General features: G+C 37.8%; 2 protein-coding genes across 2 annotated transcripts; both read right to left on the bottom strand.

Moving 5' to 3' along the window:
• Window positions 1–1,384: 1,384 nt before the first annotated feature.
• Window positions 1,385–4,985, bottom strand: LOC143862561 (protein indeterminate-domain 7-like). Its single transcript, XM_077373629.1, has 3 exons — window positions 4,737–4,985; window positions 3,208–3,604; window positions 1,385–2,465 (listed from the first exon to the last, which is right to left on the bottom strand). The coding sequence occupies exons 1-3, from the start codon at window positions 4,912–4,914 to the stop codon at window positions 1,568–1,570; spliced, it is 1,473 nt and encodes a 490-aa protein (XP_077229744.1). The 5' UTR covers window positions 4,915–4,985; the 3' UTR covers window positions 1,385–1,567.
• A 2,952-nt stretch (window positions 4,986–7,937) lies between these two features.
• On the bottom strand, window positions 7,938–21,217 carry RECA2 (recA DNA recombination family protein). The gene is made up of 8 exons (XM_077372116.1): window positions 20,932–21,217; window positions 16,053–16,110; window positions 15,735–15,952; window positions 14,694–14,781; window positions 14,298–14,470; window positions 11,438–11,584; window positions 9,183–9,317; window positions 7,938–8,766 (listed from the first exon to the last, which is right to left on the bottom strand). Exons 1-8 carry the CDS (start codon window positions 20,983–20,985, stop codon window positions 8,371–8,373), a joined length of 1,269 nt encoding a protein of 422 aa, XP_077228231.1. The 5' UTR covers window positions 20,986–21,217; the 3' UTR covers window positions 7,938–8,370.
• Between the last annotated feature and the right edge of the window lie 1,271 nt (window positions 21,218–22,488).

Raw genomic sequence — 22,488 nt, 5'->3', positions numbered from 1 at the left:
TAGTGGGAAAAGATGGAGCAAACATGTGTGGCTCACACATGTGCAAGCTAGGCAAAAAGACCAACATGCCCATGGACACAAAAGTACATATTTGCCCTCACTACAACACTCAAAATAAAAATAAAATAAAGCTACCCAAAAAATACACTTTAAAATTTAACATCTACAACCAAGACCTTATATGGAGTTCAAATTCTAATTCCAGATATAGAAAACATACGATTTTATGATTTTTACATGATGGAAAGATGGCAACGTCCCTTTTTTGTAATTCAAGGGGAGCCATGACTGTCGTTAGTAGGGGGGACCTTAGCACCTCTATTGTAATGGTAGGGGGCAATAGAAATATTACTAGGGAAGCAATTCAAGATAAAAGCTAAACAGTTTTGAAACCATTGTTAGTATTTCTCATGTGGCTGTGGTTTGACATACTTATTGTTGACTATGAAAAAGTTCCATTAGGAAATGGGTGTCAGAATCAATGAAGGAATGGATTCTCAGGATAGTTCTCTTGGCTCTTGGAAGAGGGATGGAGTCAATATCGATGCCTCCCACTTTTATTCTCAAAGAATGTCAAGCTAAATACACAGTAAACAAATTCGTACTAACCATCCACGAACTGCGAATTGATTCGCGTCAACTGGCATGAAGATAATACGAAATCAGCACTCTTTTTGTAGATTATATGCTGCAAACACCCACCTATATTTTTTTGTAGTGGTTTTACAAGTGACCAGAAATAATCAGATAGAAACGAATTTATAAAATGGAAACAATTGACATGAGATTCTTTCAGATTTAGCATGTAACTGCAATTAGATCATCCCTATAAATACATGGAGGTGGGTTTCTAGTTTAACAAAGCAGTTTGGAGAACAATGGCAATGTGTACAATATGTGAGTATGCTTCCAACTGCCTCAAAGGCTTCCAATGCCCTTGGCAGATGTCAAGTTGAAAGCTTGGGGCATTGGAGGCCTGCGAGGGCAGTTGAGAGCTTGCTCTGCATGACTCGCGCATTAATCAAAAGTTGAGGTGAGAGATTGCTTTGCATGACTCGTGCATTAATCAAAAGTTGAGGTGTTTGCTCTTCGTCTGCCTCAAAGGCTTCCATTACATGAAGAATCACTGCTCTAATTCTGTGTGTATGGAGGCCCTAGGGGCAGATGTAGAGGATACCCCTCATGAGAAATGCAACACAGACAAGTTGTCTCTGAGAGAAGAAAAGGTAAGATGAATATATGTTCAGTCCGATGTTTTTTTTCTCCTCCACTCAGTCTAAACCACCTTTTCATTACTGAAACATGGTATCAAAATGGAATTAACAAGTATTTTTTCATTGCTAAGAAAGTTAGATGGTTGACACATAAAAGTTACACATTGGAGTAGAGTTAATCAGAACTAATTTGCATTCAAAAAATAAACATGCTCTTTTTAAATTGTTATGACCTAGACCCATTTGGACTACAGAACACAAATGCAACTTCCGTATTTCCATGAGTTCTGAAACATGATATCAAAGTGGAATTAATAAGTAGTTCATAACTAAGAAGGTTAGATGGTTGACATCTAAAAGTTCCACATTGGTTTTTCCAGTGTTGTTGGGTCATTGGAGAGATGATGATAGGAATCCATGCTATCCTGGATATGTTGATAATTCGAATAGCTTAATCCGATCATGTTATCCTCACAGCTCCCGTCCTCGGTACTAAGATGCCTGACTGGACCCAAGCTTAAGAAATCAACAGTTGGTCTATCACATCCTCCCTTCTGCACCCCTTCATGAAAACCTTTCTGCATCCCACCCATTGGAAATCCTCCAACCAAAGTATCATCTTTGTTCCTGTTTTCCAAATTCATTAGTAGATGAGAAGCAAGTGACCCATCTTGCAAAACAGTAGAAAAAGGCCTCATATCAATGTTTCCACACTCTGATGTCTTCTCAATTCCATACTGGTTTCCCATATATAAACTGTTAGAAGCATCTGATGGATCATGGCAAGCCTCTTGGACTGATTCATATGACCTCTTGCTAGTAGAGTAGCCCACAAATCCTCTTAGAAAAACTGGTGAGATAGAATTATCACTGACCACTGAGCCCATCTCTGCAGCTTTCTGTAGCAAAGCAGTCGCAGACATGTAAGCTGAACCAATCCCCGAATATGAAGCTTGTAATGTACCCAAATCAAGAACTGAATTGGGGTTACTGAAAAGTGTGATTCCAGGTGAATTCATATCTGAAGATTTAAATGGGTTATTCATGTTTTGATCAGAAATAGATGGGTTAGTCACGGTGTTTGTGTTTGAGAAGGATTCTGAAGTGGGCATTGAAGGTGGAAGAAGTTCTACTGAATGTGATTGAGTACTCTTTAACATTCCTCCCATTCCACTAAGGCTTTGTTGCACCTTGTAGTTCTCTTCTGCCAAAGCATCACAGAAGGCTCTGTGAGTGATGAAGCTATCCCTCCTGTGAAATCAATAAAGAACTTAGAATATAGTTCTTCATATGTAGCATTTGTAGTGCACTTGTGTCAGGTTAGTCCCAAACAACCCTCCTAGTGTTGTCTTGTTTACCAAACTAAAGGTAATTTTGTTATTCCACGAAAGGTAGTAGGGTAGCATTTTCATAAAATTTGATTATTAGTGCATGGTTTGACATATGGTGTGAGACTAGGGGTGTTGGGAAGATCCTCAACACGGGTATGTCTTCCTAGCAGGGCTCTTTGAAAAAAAAAAAACAGATGGGTTTCTAGCAAAACAAGGTGTAAATATCAGTTTCCACACAAAAACTAAAACAAATTTGTCAAGGGTAGGATGATCCAAACCGTCCATTTGATGGGCCACAATGTAAATAGGTTGTGCCCCGTACCCTCTGATTTATAGATAGGCCGAAGGGCTAGGATCATCCTATGGAAATGTTTATTTTACGGGCACAACCTATTTACGTTATGGCCCATCAAATGGACGGTTTGGATGATCCTATGGTGTGGGCCGTACAGTTCTTTTCAAAAAAGTGTGGACTATACGGGCTTGCACCATACAAAACCTCTGATAAATGCAGTCCCCTCTTTTACCACGAGCACCCCTTAGCTATTGCACCTTTTTTTTTTTGTTATAATTTCCCATTATTGAATAAGCATTCTACACAGTTTCAGTAAGGTCCGAGTTGACTCGTTCGATTTTCGAGTCAACCAGGCAAAATTTCTTACCTTGAGAAAATGGTCCCACAATCGCAACGATACTCTCTTGTACCACAAATCTTTGCATGAGCCTTCCAATCAGATTGAACAGCATATCTCTTTGAGCACTTATCGCACTTCCATTTCTTCTCTCCATGCTTTCTATAATAATGCTTCTTTACACCAGTAAGATCGCCCAACGCCCGGCTTGGATCATGGTGCACACAGTTTGTCTCTGGGCAAATGTAAACTCTCTTCTTTACTTCTCCACTTGTTCTCTGCTTCAACTTCCATGGCAAGTTGTGTCCTCTTCTGTGGAGTTGAAGGTTTTGATCCCTCTGAAATCCTTTGTGACATACCTCGCACATGTATCTGTTCGTCGCCATGAGAGTCCTTGGAGACAGAGCTATGACTTCTGCATCTGGGTCTGAGAATTTGATTCCATGAGAAAGAAAAAAGGTCAGTGAAATGAGTTTTGAGACTCAGTGATTGGACCAGTGAGTCTCCCGGATCGGACCCAGTTTCTTACTCGGCCTGAAATGGTAGTTCACTATTATGATATAGAAAGGGAAGTGACGAATTCGCCCCACTTTTTTTCTTGTTCCAGCCCCCTCTAGTGTATCTATGAGTCTATGACAACCCTTTTACACTACAAAGCGGGTGGCCCAATTTAGTAAAAGGGGCAAACATATCATTTTCCTATGAAAAATCACTTTTTATCCTCTTCCTAAGAGACACTTATTGGGCCCACTTCAGTCCCATTAAACTGATCGGATCCCTTGATCCGAATGAAAGCTATAAGTCCGGCCAAATGCCATCAGAAACAGCTTAATCTGATGATCCTAGACCCTTGATCCATCAAACTTTTTACAGTTCCACCAAGAAAAAGCTAAACCGTTGATTTTTGTTATTCCTTATCTTACGTACAAGGGATGTCTACTAAGGGTGGGACCACAACCATGTGGGTTGCCTCATGATCTTCTACAAGACCAACGGTCTTAATTTCAGGTGCATAATTTCACATGAATGCCCCTTATAGGACCCCAAAATTTGCCTTTTACCATTGATTGTAAATTCGGTCTAATCATTCTCTATACGCTTGTGTTCACATGAGCCATGACAGAAGGATTCAAGTTTTAATCAAGATTAAGAAAAATATAACTCGGGAATGGAACTCAGTCAAGCTTGAAAGGCACAAGTCAGTCTGTCCATTAATTGGTAACATTTTACTTGGCCCATTTGATAAAAATTATTAGAGAAATGACTCCGTGTGCATCAATCCCACCTTATTATGTTACAAATAATGCATGTTGAACAAAGACAAACGCTATGGCCCATCCATCAAGTGGGTCCATTGTGGTGGATGTATGGTCGATGATCCAAAGATCGCTAAGTCCTTGCTTTAATCAAGCTGAGTCAACTCAATGAGTTCTTAAAATTCATTTACTTGTTACTGATACCTTCATGTTTTCTAGCAACATGATATATGTAAACTCATAAAGAATTGAACTAACAAAACCATAATGTAACAATTAAGTGTTCTTAGTTTGTTTCCTTGCCTGGATTCCCTGGAAGATTTCGTTTCTTCGTGCCGATGGGGGTCCTGAAATCCTCGCCGTTGCTTCTTGTTGGCCCAGAGCTTCCATCAAAGGGCTGTTGAAGAAGGGTGTTTTGGAAGTCTTCATCTTCTTGTGATGTGTTTGACATGTTTTGAAAATTCTCATGAACTTTACTCATGTTGGAAAGAGGGGAGTAGATGATATAGAGAGAGGGAAGGTAGGAGTTCAGTGCAAGACAAAAAGAAGGAGAAATTCCATGCCAACCTTGATCAAAGACTGTAGTCCACCTATTATTATTAAAATGAGATTAGAATCATGATTACAACATTATTAGAGATGGGTTAGTCTAAAAAATATTTTAATCAAATGGCATAATAGAGGGAGTTGGAAGTGTTTTGTCACATTGCAAGGTTGGCGAGGATATGAAAGAAGGGCGGTGGAAGGCCAAAAAGAAAACTACCAAAATACCCTGACAACAGTGAGAAAGGCTTCCAATAACTTGAAATTTCATTACATTCATTATCAAATCATTTTCCTTTGTTTTATAGGGTCTTATATAGCACTTGCACATTTACATTTACAGTAGAAGGCAATAGAACAAGTGGTTCCTCCATGCCAATTATCCAAACCATTCACCTGTTAGCCACCCATTATGGATATATAGGAAATGCCTTGGATTTCTTATCCAAGGACAAGAAATATCTTTGGAGAAGTTTCAGGCTTGGGTTTCCTGCTTGAATAAGTTTTTCTTGAAATTATCTTGTCAGCCATTCACTATTGTTTTAGGGAATGGTATTTGCAAGAACAAAGGTTAACATAAACAAAAGGTGATATATCTATCCATGGAGAAAACAGATTCTCATTATGGATTATATAGGCCATGACCAAAAATCCGTCTATGCCGATGACAGTAACCCTCTTGGGGCTATTGAGGACTGGGATAGAAATCCTTCGATAAGTTGTTCTTAGGATTGGCTATCCTGCTGGGATAAGTTTATCTTGAAATTGTCTTGACCGTTGATTATTAAATTTGTTCTAGTAATAGTTTACCAAAGAACAAGAGTAGAAGGTCGTAAATCTATCCATGGATAAAATAAACCCCGGCTTGCTATCCTCGGACAGCCCCATTATTTCTAATCTTAAAAATGGAGGTTAGAAAATAAAAAGTAAGGATCCACACTCATCAAAGAAAGTCTTCATAAGTCAAAAACGGTTAGGATGGTCTGATAGGAGACAATTCTAGGGCATGATCTGGGACCCAGCAGATAAACGGGTGTGATTATCAAATAAGTGGATCCCGCTTGTACTTTTCCCTGCTAATGTATATCACTAATCATAGTATAACAGATTAAACTGTATGTGGTTTTAGTGTTGTAATTCAATAATTCCACCAATGGCACTTTTGGTACTGTTAACAAATTGGGATTAGGCAGAAGATAACAAAAGGATTAGAGACAACTTAGCGGATACAAAGAAGGGAATGCCAAAGAAGAGATCCGTATAAAGAGACATTTTTGCCTTTTTATTTTAATGTTAAGAATGTTAGGCCTACCTGCTTTCATATGATCCCCCTTCGCCGTAGAATAATCGAGTTTGTCTAGCATAATTGTCGTTTACTTTTAACATATTCTTAAACATTTTCATCAGACGGGCCAGTGTGAAAATAATTACTTTTTCGACCACGTAATTTTTTTTTTCAGAAATGATAATCATCACTGCTTCCTTTGCTTAAATTCCTTTTTTTTAATATTTATTCAATATAAGGTAGGATTCAATTCATTCCTAATGACCACGGCACTGCATCGGAAAGATTAGTTGTCGGTTTAATCTGGATTAAGTTCAAACGATTCGATTACTGAATTTAAAGCAACCAAGGAAATTAGATGAAGTAATTCACAGAAGCAGATGTGGTAATGTCTGTTAAAAAGAATATACTAATTTAAAAAGATGATAATAACACAGCAAACAATGTATAGATTAGGAATTTGCTCAAGAGTTTAAGGTTTTAAAAATAAGTTAACTGACTTTTAAAAAATGAAAAACTGAAAGAACAAGATTTAAGTAAGAAAGGGAACTGATTCCCACAAACCAAATGCTTGAGAACTCCTAATCCTTTTTAAGCTTGAAAAACTTAATCCAGTACCTGACTGAGTTTCTAGTTGAATCACGGCCAGAAACCTTACTGAGTGCAAGTTGAGTCTCAAGCTTCTTAAAGTCGCGAGTTAAGATAGCACCTAAGCATAAAATGTTATTTTCTTTTAATTTAAATAATAAAATGATAACTATCTGATTAAACGAAGAAAAAACACAAAAGTGATAAAAGGTACAAACATAATCTTTTCCAGTGTCCAAACCTAGAAAGAAACTAACTGCATTGTTTCACTTGCCTTTTTCATAGCAAACACTTCCTCCGGTATGGGTTAATGTTTATTCAGAAAAAAAAAAAAAAGGGGAAATGTTATCAACACTACTGTATTTTGATGAGGGCACTCCTCACTTTATTAAAAGTACGGTATGGCCAGCACCATAGAATGATCCAAACCGCCCATTAGATGGGTCACATCTTAAATAGGTTGTGCCCCAAAAATCATTTCCATAGGTTGATCCTAACCCTCTAAAGATCGGAGGGTTAGGATAAACCTATCGAAATAAATTTTGGGGCAAAACCTATTTATGCTGTGGCCCATCTAATGGACGGTTTGGATCATCCTATTGTGCGGGCCATACCGTACTTTTAATAAAGTGAGGAGTGCCCTCATCAAATTACAGTAGTGCTGATAACATTTCCCAAAAAAAATAGAGAGACAAATTATCATGTATACATCTTAGAGAGAATAAGATGGAGGAGCAGGAATAGAATTACCCATACATGATGGAGACCTAGACAAATCTCATCAAGTGTAAACAAGTCTCCAGGGGATTAGACAATCATTCTTGCCCTTTGTAGTGTAAAATCTAAAAAGAGTGGGGGGTGACCCAGGGAAAAAAAGGGAGTGAATATATCACTTCCCAGAAAATATAGGCAGATATGTCATATGTGACATTCCTATTAACGAATCAACTGCAGTAAAAAAAAGAACTGGGTTCTTCCAATGGACTAAAATACCCCCAATTCATGAGAGATATGATGAGTCTTTGAAATGATCCAATGGCAAATACCATATCAAAACTAGGCTGAATAAGAATGTTACAACCAAGAGACACTCACAAAAACTGATCTTTCATAATAGTTTCCTGCATTTAATCAATTTATCTCTGAACAGCAACCAAAATGCAGCTGACTCTGCAAAACAATGGTGATCATGCTGCCCAGTACATGGTTCCAATTTGACAAAATGCTCAAAATGAACCAACAAAATTCATCCACTCCACCCTTCAGAAACTATGGATTATCAATACAGCATATACGGATATATCTAATAACTTAAAAAACAAGAGATAGTCAATCAGAGATCCACTGTACCTGGATTTCTAAGTACTAACCATGGGCAACCAGAGATCATATGTTGCCTGCCGAAACCCACATTGCAGCATTGATTCGAACAAAACGAATTTGCAGGCTTTTAGCAGTCACTGTTTGCCAGGAAAGGTCTGCCCTCTGAAGAAAACTGTACACAACCGGTGTACCTGAACTTTACGCCTCAATTGCAGTAGCCGTTTCCTCATCGGTCGTTGTTTCAGAGGAAACAATCTCTTCTGATTGATCTCCACTCGGAGCTTCAATTTCTGGGTCTATTTTCTTTTCAGTTTGGGGCACCAATTTCTCTCTGAGTTTCACCATCAGCTCTTCTCGGGCACCTTCATTCTCGGCAAAATAGCGTTTGATGGCATCTTTGCCCCGGAAATTCTGGCCATTCAAGTTGTAAAATGCACCTCCCCCTTTGATAATGAACTTATGTTTGCATGCCAAATCAATGATCTCTGAGTCACGGGAGATTCCCTTTCCAAACTCAAGCTCAAATTCTGCTGTCTTGAATGGTGGAGCAAGTTTGTTCTTCACAATCTTCACAAGAACTTGGCTTCCTACGGTCTAGGACAACATTATTCATGTCATTGAAAGGTATGACAGGGCTTTAAAAATGAAAAATATGTGCAAATCAGGTTAGAAAAAAATATAAATTTGAGAACAAAATGACTTTCACACTCCTTGTTTCGATAATAGCACTCCATTCTAAACGAATCAGTAATCACTTTTCCTATTGGTTGTTGAGAGCATCTTGGAAATTCTAACAGTCCTTGAAGACAAATTAGAAAGGGGTAAAGCAATGATGGGAGTGCCATTATTAAAACAAGGGCATGAGGATATCAATTCCCTTCGAGAAATTATATTTACAACCAAAACCTAGTGTGAAATTATGTCATAAGAGGACCGCACCATTGTAAAATCCAACTTTATCTGTTAGTTATCTAATGATGAAAAGTGTGTATGAGTTTAAGAGTTGCTACCTCTTCACCCTTTTTTACTAGGCCAATTCTTTTGATATTCAAGCGGATCGATGCATAAAACTTCAAGGCGTTACCCCCGGAAGTAACTTCAGTTGGTCCACCAAAACCTCCAAATGTACTCAACTTTGATCTCACCTACAAGCGCAAAGACACTTTCACTCAACACAGCAGCACACTGAGCGTAACAAAGAATGAACCAAATTTTACAAATGTGAAGAAGATCTGAATGTAGTAAGAAATTCCCGATCTGAACCATTCAAAAAAATATATATATTCCCGATCTGATTGTTATGTACATGTTAATGGGGTCTCTCCATTTTGCCTTAGTGATTCACTAATTCCTATTCCATCTTGTTTCGATTTCTACCTCAAAAATATATATAAATAGTAGCAATAAACATGTAGGCCTCAAAAGGAGAAGGATTTGAAGATTAAAAAAAGCCAGATTTCCCCAAAGAGCAGAATGTTTTGCATCTCCTACACCTCTAATCACGGAACAGATATAGCTGTCTCATGCAATGAAAACTTCATGGGAACATGTTAGTGACTCAAACCCGAACATGAGGTGTCAGCACAGTAAGCTAGCATGTTGTACTATCATACGATAGTATGCTAAAAAGTTTTTTTCCTGACCATTAAAAAAACACTCTTTCTTTTTTCTTTTTTTCTTTTTTTGAGAAGGTTTATTGATCAAGAAACCGAGTAACACAGAATAACAGGGACAAGGTGTCCCCGGCAATGTCAGATATACAGTGACAACCATGCACCCAACAACTTACAGCAAACAAGAAAACAGACTCAATACCACAGTGCTCCTAACTCCCCCCTTGAGCTTCTATAAAAGTTCATTTTAATCCACCCAATCGGAGGTGGCTCCAACTTGGCGTCACCATTTGCTTCTTTTTAAAAAAATAATAATAATAATCACCTTTCAATTCTTAGGCCCTGTTCGTGTAAGATTCCGACAACCGATTGTAACTCTAATACTGATTATTAGACTCAAAAATAAATGTAATATTGAGTCCAATAATTGGTATTGAAGTAACAATCGGTTGTTAGAATCTTAAATGAACAGGGCCATAGAGATCTTCATCTGCCCGATTACGTCCCCGTCACCCTCTCACAATCCATGATTCTCGACATCTATGGCAGCGCTTCTGTGCTCATCTTTCTCATATGGATCTTTCCAGGTGCATTTCTTCTCCTTTTCACAACACTTGGGTTTTTTTTTCGAGCACCTCGCTTTTCTTCATCTTCGTTTCCATTGATTGGATGCTATTTGATGTCTATTTTATGACTGTTGGAGAATTGGATGTTACTCTATCAGAGTATACTAAGCAACGGAACTGATCTTCCAGCATAGCTGTTGGCAAAAATCCTGATCATCCCAAGAATTGTTTAATAAAGGATCTGAATCTCTAGAGCTTTTGTTGCTTTGTTTGGTCGATGATCTAGAATTGTGTGTTTGGATGTACACCCACATTGCAATTTGAGCCTTTCTATATTGCAATCTATACATTTAAACTCTTTCTTTTCTTCTTCAAATGAGATAAAAAGTAAAACAAGACGAAACAAGATGGGCCCGAACAAAAAACAAAAAGAAAGAACAAGAAAACAAGCAAAAATGTAGAGTTTTTGTATGCACACTCGGCCGAAAAACGACAGTGAGGCCTACATTAATGAATGGTTTAGATCATACATTAATGTGGGCCCCACTGTCCTTTTTGGGCTGCCCGCACAAGCACCGTATAAAACCTCCAAAATGCATTATATGAACTAGATAATATACTGAAGTATATAAATATGCAAATATAAGCTGAGAAAGGTATAATATGTGAAAAATGTAATAAAGAAAATGAAGATTAATGGAACTAGATAACTAGAATATTGAAAAGTAATAAAAAGAAAACAATATCATTCAAAAAAAAACAATAAAAACAAAAATATGTTTTCACACAAATAACTGTGTTGGAATCTGTTTGACACATCTATCAGACAAGCAATATATTGAAAGGTGGAACCTCCTTTCAATAGAATTATGTTTTCACTAAGTATATTCTGTCAGCTAAACCAAACAATCCTAGCAATCAAAGCAATTGAAAATGAAGATTTCAGATTTTGAACCCCAAACCCACATCCAAGTATATTGAAGAACAAGCATGAGACTGGCATTGGAATCAAGTCAGATTCAGAAGTCCACTGTTTTTTTCAACTTTCAAATGCCAGCCCCGACTGATTAAGATCTCGAGACTTACCTGATTTATAAAGATCAAAATAGTCTGCGAAAGAGATAATGAATGGCTCAACTTGCGAAGAGCCTGACTCATCAATCTTGCTTGCAGTGCCATGTGTGCATCTCCCATCTCACCTTCGAGTTCACTTTTAGGCACAAGAGCAGCCACCTGCATTACATGAGTGAAATATAGAAAATAAATCAAAAGATCCAAGTTCTAGCAAGTTCCTAATTTTTTTGGGCAATCCTTGAATCTAAACATCAAAATCATAATGTCGGCATTAACAGAAGCTTTACTAAGAGGAGAAAATTCCTCAAAGATATTAGATGGAAAAACAAATTACAAGATGTCACCAGGATCATATTAAACTGGAATGGAGCGTTCCATGGATGTTTTGGAAAATCCATGTGGGCATCAATTCCTTATGCCATGGTTCATCTGGATTGAAAGGAATAATCACTTCTTCCCTGGAAAGGCTAGGACATGGAACTGTCGCTTTGGAAATTAAACTTGCGATTATCGTGTGGACCAAATCTAAGATCGGGATTCCCTACTCTGCATCTGAAATACTGCAAAATTGGGGTACAGTTATCTCTGAGCGAGTTAAGCGTAATACACCGTGCCCGTCGTGGTAGCCACCGCCGGAGGGATGGTTCAAAATGAATTTTGATGGCAGCTCCTTGGGGAATCCAGGGACTGCTGCAATAGGTGGACTCGTTTGAACGGCAGATGGTTCTATTGTCATGTCTTACTCAGGGCCTGCGGGTATCTATGATGCAAACGAGGCAGAGGAGAAGGCGTTACTTTTCGGTCTCAGGTGCTATGTAAAAAATAATCTCAGTCCACTTATAATTGAAGGTGAGTCATTCAATGCAATTGCCTCGGCAACAAGTCGGTGCTCGGGTTCTTCGCGGACTGCTGCTATACTAGATGAAATTAGGGACCTTGTACGCCTGATTCGACCATCGACGGTGCACAGGAGGAGATCCGCGAATGGGGAGGCAGACGGATTGGCAAAAGAAGGAACTACTCAGGCTTTCACTCACATTTTCTATGATGTGTCAGTGTTGGGGACCCATGAAATTGTATTGTTTCCTATTCTGGAACTGTAGCTGATACTTGTTTCGGGGACATCTTGTCCCCTTCTTTTTGAATCTCCCTACAATTTTATCGTAACCTTTTTCAAAAAAAATTAGTCAACATGTCACTGAATAATGGCATTGAGAGACGAGAAATGTGTGACCAGTGTTTAAAAGCACGGATGCAGGTCAAAATGCGGCCATGAAAAATCCTTGTCGACTCGGCGCAGACGCTGCCAAGAACGCGGTTGTTGCGGTTCAGTACTTGGTTGAGCCGGTCATAACACTGGAGAGTCAAAGGAGTTTTTAATGACTAAGAAGGGCAAAATGTGGAACAAGGTGGCAAAATGCGGAATGCGGGTAAGGGAAAAGGGAGTCGACTCGGGGGAGTGCACGATGACGCAGGGGATTTTTAAAACTGTGTGACAATCTTGAAATTTTGAATGGAAGCATGAGGTTCTTTCAGCCATTTTTGGATCTGACAATTGAATAAGTACCAATACGTGTAAGTTAGAATCATAGGGCCATTCAAAACAAAGGTGTCGCAGTCATAGATCTCAATGAAGTACACATGAACTAGTCGAATCAAAGATCGAAAATAAAGAAAAAAAATTGTGTCATGCTCCTCTTCTCTGAGCCGCACCTGTCATCTCTGTTTAGTTCTGGTCTCGGTAAATCATTGACTAAGTCTCCTTCAATTATTGAATAGTGCAGGCACAACCATTATTTGATTTCCACTTACTGCACAATCCAATGCTATGCTTTTGTGTCTAGTGATATCTCAACAATAGCGATTGGGTGTGTAAAGCTTTTGATCAAATACAGGATCCGGGAGTAGTAACAGGAATTGCTAGTATCCCTTCCGGTAGTGGAGCAGGGTCCTCCGTTCTCACTGCGCTCAGTCAGTCATTCGTAGTCTTCTGCCGCTCGGAGTAGGCTTGAGTGTTAACCTGTATCCTTACTTGCAGTAGGCTAGAGTAGAATCTCCTATCCTTTCCAGTCTCGGTCTCGTCTCTAATAGTAAATGCCAGCTGTGGTATAATCGTTCCTTCACTCCCGCTCGTTCCGTTCCCGTGTAAAATTATTAGTTGGCAAAGTTGCTGAGTAATGGTACTGAGAGACAAGACGTGTGTGACATACGTAAACAATTGAATGGAAGAATGAGGTTCTTTTAGCCATTTTTGTAAATCTGACAATTGCATAAATACCAAAAAAAAAAAATGTGAGCAAGAGACAACTGAAATGTTTTCAATGAAGTAAACATAAGCAAAAAACAAGAAAATCAAACAAGTCTAACCTCTAACCATAGTTTCTTATGGACATCACAATTTGTCAGTGACAGAAATAAAGTCAGGGAACAAAGTATAGGAACAAGCAATTATATGCCTCTTGTCGGTAAAGAATCATAAGCAACCTTTCCACCAATATTCAAAAAATTGTAGAACAAAAGGATCTCACAAGAATCGAGTGGATTTCAATTAAATTTCGAAAGCAATTACCAATCGATCATCAACTGAATTATTTTTGGGCAGTGATAAATCGACCCCCAAATATCTTAAATCGACCCCCAATGACCAATGTCTCTTTCTCTCTCCTCCGGGTTAGAGAGGAGAGAGAAAGACACATAGGGGGTTGATTTAAGATATATGGGGGTCGATTTAAGACTTCCCTTATTTTTTTCATAATGTTGGCAAGTTCTTCGTTGAGATAACCAAGTCAAGCTAGGAAATCGAATCCAAATTTTTTTTAGCATTGATTCCAACATGAATCACAAGTGGGATGCATCAAAGCCCTCTACTTACACTGTCCACAACTACAACATCAACAGAACCACTGCGGATTAAGGTGTCAACGAGGCTAAGAGCTTGCTCTCCACAATCTGGTTGTGAAAGCAGCAAATTCTCAGTCTTGACACCAATAGCCTCTGCCAATGTTTGATCAAGAGCATGCTCAGCATCTACAAAAACACAATATCCTGCATAAAAAAATAAAAATACGGCGTTAAAACAATGGAAAAAACAAGTATGTTGATTTCTCAAATAAGCATTACTAAATGAATGTCGAGAAGATTTAAATATTTGTCTTTCTTAAAATCATTAGAGGTAGAAAACAAATTCCCTCAAGGTATGAAACAAATTCCCTTAAGCATGAAGTGGTGAGGACAGGATGGATAAATGGGGAAATGTAATAAGAGTTACCTCCAAACTTTTGTGCTTCGGCAATAACATGAAGACCAAGAGTTGTTTTTCCCGAAGCCTCTGGACCGTAAATCTCCACAACACGCCCCTAAAAAGTATCAAACAAGACACCACTAAAGAACAGACACAAAAAAAAAACATATAATTATATTGAGAACTAGAAAAAGGACATGTTTCAGGCAGTACTGATCACTAAAATAGACCACATAGTCTCATTATCACATACCGTAGGCCGCAGTCATTAAAATATTGAAGATGCAAAGGTAAGTTGTGTTTTAAACAAATGCTATTCAAGTGCTACTATGAGCTCCCATTATGAAGTATAACCTACCCTCCAGATTCCAGAATCTGTTCTAGGAGGATGGTGCATGCCATCTTTTGACAACAGAATTATGATAAGGATCGGCTCGCAACCGAAATACAATAAGGATATAACAGGCAACAGGCAGGTTTGCTAGCTCAATAACAATTTGCATTAGTAGTCACATTTATAGAAGAGCAATATTAGCATGAACTATTGCAAGATTTTCGATTTACCATATCACTGAAAATATCATAACAAATATGAATTTATCAACACAAAATAAGGCTTCTGGTATCATCATTATTACATAGACTCCAGTAGCAATGAGCACTTGAATGAGCAAAAGGCATCGATTTAAAAAAAAGTAAAAGCAGAAAATACTTTTAAACCAAAGATGATACCCACACCATAGATAAGTGTGCGAATACAATCAAATTAACTCTGATTTTCTTCTAAACAATCATTATTCAAATTTTAGAAGGTTTATACAAAAAAAATACTTCATCGAAGGTCATTTTAAGTAATATCGGTTGAAAGCATGTTTAACATATTGCTCCTTAGTCCCTGCTCCTTACCATGAAACAAGAGGATAATATTCAAAGGTTTTTTCAAAATGTATCATAAAGATTCACTTGATCAATGAACAGCAATCCCATTGAGATGATTGAGAGAAGCTAATAGGAGATGTGCTCAGAGCCTGAGTAAGAACATAGTAACAGTTGAAGTGGCATAAATACCTTTGGAAGTCCACCAATTCCCAATGCTAAATCCAAAGCAAAGGATCCTGTAGATATCACAGGAACATGTCTGGGAGAAGCAGAACGTCCAAGCCACATGATTGCCCCCTTTCCAAATGTGGTAGTAATTTGATCCAAGGCTTGTTGTAGAGCCAAATCTTTCTTGGAGATATTCTCCTCGCTAGAATCACTTCCATCTGACTTAGATTTTTTTCTCCCTAGAAATAGAGAAGGACAACTGCAATTAGTTCACACCTCATGCAAACAAAAACCTTATGGCTTGAGACTCCAGAAAATGTAAGAAAAACATTGCAGCACCTTTTGAAGAAAAGTTGCATAAATGAGTGGCCGACCCCAAAATTCTTTGTCTACAACCCTGCCATGCCCACCAACTAAATATATGAGTAAGGGCATGTATGGGATAACACCACTAAAGCTGTCTTTTTTTTCCCTTCAATATTTTTCACAATACATCTTATGACTTGAGACCCCAGAAAACAACCGCTGTCTTGGAAAGACACTAACGTATAAAGGAAAAATGCATGTTGAATAAAACAAAAGAATACCACAAAAATATGACAAAATCTGAGCAAATTATCAACAGAAAGTAAAATTTTATGGATAAACAACAATCAAGTAAAAGTTGTTTTAACCGAAGGCTATCATCTAAAGCTTAGAAAACAAATGTTTTTGCTTATATAAAATGTTATTCAATTTTTTACGTCCAAAAAGTTTGAAGGTGATAGATTCCTGTGGAGGTTGATGGACCAGTTGAAGATATTCTATTTCTTTGGATTTTCAGCATGTACTAAGCAAAATTTGGAGGCTGTCTCCCTGGCAAAAAACGGGTGGGAAGAGGAGCTTGTAGTGCGGAATGACGTCCATATTTAGTGTTCTTAGGGGCCATTTGGATACGCGGATTTTAGAATCTTGCATTTCCTCAAAATCATAGATGGGAGACGAGAAAAGGAGAGCAACGGTCGTTTTCTGATTTATCGCCCTTATTTCCGTCAGCAAAAGAGTAGGAGATCATCCCATGTTTCCAGGTTTTAGAAATCTCATGATAGGGGAGAGATTTCTAAAACCTGGATTTCTTAATTAAAATCCAAGATTCTAAAGAGAAGTGAAACGGACGGTCTCCTTCTTCTCTTGTCTCCCATCCAGAATTTTGAGGAAATCCAAGATTCTAAAATCCACGTATCCAAACGGCCCATTAGTGTTGTAAATTTTCAGTTTCATGTTTCCATTAATGAGCAGTTTGGGCATGTCTCTGTACTTTTCTTCTTTTTTTTGTTGCTTCAATAGACCTGGTTATTGCTCAAAAGAAAATGAGACCATCTTAATAATAAAAAAAAGAAAATGGATTGGTTAGCTTTCTAAACAAGATGCGCAACAGAATTTTCTGAAAAAGGTCACCTTCTTAAGAATAGAAAACAAAGACTTGGACAAAATTGGTAATTTTCCAAACAAGATTGTTAAGATTAGAAAGGCTGTCATCGTGGCTTTAAATTTGTGTTGAAACTGACACGAAACGAGCGAAATGTTTCTGTTTCTATCCCCATCGAAACGCATGCCAACGCCAAAACTGTAATTGATATATAACATTTTTTGGTCGAAACTTGTAAACATCAATTTCACTTAGAAATTTCAATGAAAATTCTATAAAATCACATAACAAGTGAAAACACATGCAAAGGACGGAAATTTAGGGTGAAACGCCAGGAAATACTAGCAAAATTATTTATTTTATATAAAAATAGGGAAACCAATTAATTTTTAATTACAAATATTATAATATTAAAAATCATAAAAAATAGAATGAATAAGGAAATCATATAAATAACACAATTCATACTATGTAATGCTATATACTATAGTTTATAATATTATAAATACTTTTTTCGCATTTTCATTAATAATTTAAAGAATCATTAAACTTTCAGAAAACTAACAAAATCAAGGCATGAGCAGACTTAGCATGCACTGTTGTACATAAAATTCATGTTGTGTTTTCTAACTATTTTCTATCTTTGCTATTAAAAAAATATATTTCTATCATCTAGTGTATTAGTGGTATGTTATACTAATATGTGTTACATAATTATATTTATATGAATTACAAGTGAAATGTAGTGTTTGTACCATGTACAAATAATTATATAAATTACAAGATCAGATCATTATGGGTGATTTTCTTATGTGACGGTTTTTTAGTGAGTATTTGCGCTTACTCTAGTATATTCCGAAGTTTCATCTTAAATGCTCAACATTTGCCTATGTCTCCATACGTTTCTATGTTCAAAACCGACATGTTTTTATTTCTATCACAATTGAAACGCATACCAAAACTGAAACATGAAACCTTGGTTGTCATCTAAAGAATCAATGGTTAAATATAATGAGTATATCCAAACCACATTCAAGCAAACAATTTTCTAGGAAAGGTCACTGTCTTAAGCATAAGAAAATCTTGCACAAAACGGATCTCTCCTCAAGCCAATGTTCAAAGAAAAAACTCGAAAGTCTGAGAAAAGTTACTAGGTAGCTTGCTCATCAAAGAAAACACCTCTCCAAGAAATTTTACGGTCTTAATGTTGAAAAAAAAAAATGCTTTAAGTCTTACACAAAATGGTTATTATTCTAAACGACATTAAAGTGGGCATTACTTTTGAGAAAGGTTGCCATCTGAATCAGTTGAAACAAAAAATTAAAACATAATGGGTATTTTCTGAGATATGTCTCAAGTATATTTTGCCTGAGAAAGGTTGCAATTTTAAAAACCATAATGAAAAAATGGGTATTTTCTGAAAAACAAATTGCTTAAAATGGGTAATTTTCTAAAAAGAACCTGAGTAAGTATAGCTCCAAGAGGGCTTAGCAACTTACAGTCCTAATCGTTCAAGTAAGCATTACCCTCAAAAGAAATACCCTTCAACTATAGAAAGCAAAGACTTTTCCAAACAAGGGGAACGGGTTGGATAAAAGAATATGGACCGCGGAATCTTCGGGCATCTTTTCCGTCAAATCTTTCTATTTTATCTTAATGCCTAATGGTGTATCCTCCATTTCAACCAAGGTATGGAAAGCGTGGTATGTTGCTTATTGACCATTGCCCTCTATGATTGGATGATGGGGAATCTATTGATCATCTTTTCATGCATCGCTCATTCACCCGTCAAATATGGGCTTACATTTTTCTGAGGTTTGGTATTGCTTGGGTGTTTCCATTATCTATTCCAAGTTTGTTGCTACAATGGGAATTAGTGCCATGGAGCAAGAAAGGAAAAAAAATTTGGAATATATGTTTGCTTGCGACATGGTGGGTGATTTGGAAAGAAAGAAATTCTAGACTTTTTGAGGGGATTGCCAAATCGCCTCATTGGCTTTACATGAAAATTATTGCACTATCGATATCTTGGGTGAAATGTCTTCCATCCTTCCGCTTTGTATCGGCATTCGATCTATGGGAGGGGTGGAGGGTAGTTTGCTTCAGTAGGGAAAACTGGCCTCAGATTAATCAGCGCTGGGAGGCTCCACCTTATGGGAAGTGGAATTGAATTTTGATGGTTCGAGGTTTAGAAATCTGGGTCCTTTGGGGAGATGTGATGCTTCGGAGGCAGAAGTGAAGGCTGTATATCATGGTATCAAGAGATTAGATAGAGAGTGCTTGGATAACACCATTGTGGAGGGCGATTCACTCAATGTGATTCGCTGGTTGAAAAGGGTGGTGTTGCCTCCTTGGAGATTTTTATCCTTTTTTGATGAAATAGAGGATTTAATCTCGGGATCGGGTATTGTCTTTGAACACGTGTGGAGGAGTGCTAATGGGGAGGCGGATGCATTGGCTAGAAGTGGGGTTGGTCGTACAGAGTTGGAGTTGTTTGATTTTCTCCCTCCATAGTTTATTTTGTATTTTTTGTATTTTTCTATCCTGTTTCTCCCCTGTTCATTTGGGTGTGGTCCATCTCGGTCCCCCCCTTCTTTTAATGATATCTCTTTGCCATTTCAAAAAATAAAAATAGAGATAGCTCTAAAAGGGAACTGTCCTAATCAGTGTTTCAAAATGCGGATGTGGGTCAGTACACAACCAAAGCAAATCCTAGTCGACTCGGCATGACACGGTCGAGTACTCGGTTCACACGGTCATAACTCGGGAGAGTCAAAGGAGTTTTGATTGACTTTGTAGGGGAAAACATGGACATGGACAAGAATGAGGCCAAGGTAAAAGGGAATCGACTCGGGGGAGTCCACAATGACACAGGATAGTTTCAAAACTATGTCTCCTAATCATCAGAAGGAATGCCTAGACAAAAAACGGATATGTCTAAATAAGAACCAAGTAAGTACTTGTGTAAGAAAGGTTATCATGGAACTGTTGTAATCACCCAAAAGTAAAACAGACACTTCAAAAAAATAATAATAATAACATGTTCTGAACCAGATTCATCACTAGTCACTACTACATCGAGAACCAATCAATCTCAGCTTGCCAAAATGCAAAAGGTAAATAAAAGTTCTCCAAAAGAAGCAAGAGTCCCCGTGCTAAAGGTCTGTTTGGTTGGACAATTTCTAGGGATTACAACATGTTTTGACGGTTTTGGGGTGACATTTCATCTATTATTAGTGTTTGGATCCATGTTTTGATTCAACCTACTAGAAGACTACTTGCCTCGTCTCTCCCTTGTTTGCCCCGTGTAACATAAATTTTGTCCCCAGGCCCCCTACTAAACTACTAGAAAAAGGTGACTCTTTTGCTAGTAAACTCTTGGGATTTAGCACTCTTCTCTCCTTTTCTCTCTTCTCTCTATATTAGTAATGACACCCTTATTTCCCTCTTGTTTTGGTAATGACACTTAGTACAAAAAAAAACTACTCACTACTTTACCACTATTCTACGAGGAGACTACTTCACTGTTGTTACACTTGTTAGACCACTTCAGTTCTAATTCACCACGACTCTACGAGGACTATACGTGCAACCAAACTAACCCTAAATGGTTTTCAGAAAAACACCAAAAACTCACATAATCTTCTAAAAATAGAACATCGCATGATATACGCTTGTTTTTTTAAGGCTAAAGCATCTCAATACATTCACAAAAAAATGAAAAGGCAGAAGGGGCAACAAAGACTATCCGTCATTCCGTCTCATCAAAAAAAAATGGAGAAAATGAGAGAAGAGTTTGAGAAGCAAAACCTCTGAAGCAGAGAGAGAGTGCTTTAGAGAAGCGATTCGAAGAAGCCTCGCCATCTGACTCTGTAAAAGTGATTTGAACTCGAAAACTCTCCAGAAAATTTTAAAAAAGAAAAAGAAAATCTCAAATAGTTAGGGTTTTAACAGAGGCATAGGGTTTAAGCAGAAATTTCTTTGTCTTTTTTGTTTTTTTCCTTCTCTCCACTCTGCCGAAAAACACTTCTCGCTTCCCTCTCATTAGGGTTTTTGTGTTTTTTAACTCTTCTTTAAAACCCTGTTTATGTCCTTCCGCCCTCTGTGTCGGGAAATGTTTTATCTCTCAGTGGGACAACAATGCCCAAGGGATTTACTGAAATAACGAAAAGGCCACCATTTTTTGTGGCTACTTTTGCCAGATTTGGCGCTAATAAAATGAAAAAGAGGTCCCACAATTTCACGCAAATAAAATGAAAATGAGGCCCCACAATCGACGCTCCAGATCATCCATCTAATCTTAAAATGGGCCATGGTGCGAAAACTGTAAACAATCGGACCATCCAAAATATTTGATCAATGGTCGAAAATGGACTGTATGCAATTTTTGGACCTCCGTTCCATGATCCATCATAATGGGGCCCCCCAGTGGTCACGTTCAAACTCCCAAACACCATTTCATGGAAATTAATCAAGACACGATTGGAGTGTGCATTCATGTTTGGAGCCCACCAATTGATCGACCAGAGTATATAAGAAGACCTTCATCAGTTAAATTAGGTTGTGGGTTGATCGGGACCGTCCATCTAGTAGAAGCCACCTTCAATCTGCCATGATGATCATATAATAATTGAATGATTATTATTAATTGATCGTTTATGAATTTTTTGGTACATTGAAAGGCCTTAGCATCAACCAAGTGGATCATTAGGGCAAACACAGATCAGAAACTCTTCAATTATTTTTTGTGATCAGTCTTCCTTTCAAATATTTGAAACAAATAGCATTTTCGTGTTTTGAAAGTAGAGGTGCAACTCATGTCGGGTTCAACCCGGAAAAAAAAAAAAAAAAAAAAAAAATCTGCTCAAGTTGGGTCGAAATTTCAGGATTTTTTATCTCGTCCTAAAATTCCGCCCGAAATTTCAGGAGACTATTAACTAACGTTAAAATTCCAGATTTTTTGGGATTTTCCTTAAATTTAGGACCGAAATTTCGAGAAACAGTTTGGGGTTTACCCTATTTCGGTTTCATTCTCGACGGAAACCCGAAATTTAGGTCATTCAGACCTAAATTTTGGATTTTGGTAGAAATTTAAAACCTTGATTACGACGATACATAGATGTAGAGTCCAGTGCCCAATTTGTCACGAAAGGTAGAGTTTAGGAGATTTTATATGGCATGTGGTCTTATAGTCTATTATTTTTCAAAAAGTACGGTATGGCCCACCTCATAGGATGATTAAAATCGTTCATTTGTTGGTAGACCTGGCAAACGAGCGGGTTGGGTTGGGTTACCCGTGGGTCATGCTGGTGCGGGTCAAAAATGACCCGCCTCCCTATGGGTCAGCACTTAGGTGACCTGCACCCA

Source organism: Tasmannia lanceolata, unplaced genomic scaffold (assembly GCF_043159265.1).
Source record: "Tasmannia lanceolata isolate RefF3 unplaced genomic scaffold, GAP_Taslan_0.1 ptg000037l, whole genome shotgun sequence".
NCBI classification, from domain to species: domain Eukaryota; kingdom Viridiplantae; phylum Streptophyta; class Magnoliopsida; order Canellales; family Winteraceae; genus Tasmannia; species Tasmannia lanceolata.
The sequence above is the reverse complement of the archived record's forward strand: the minus strand, read 5'-3'. Positions and strand labels throughout refer to the sequence as shown.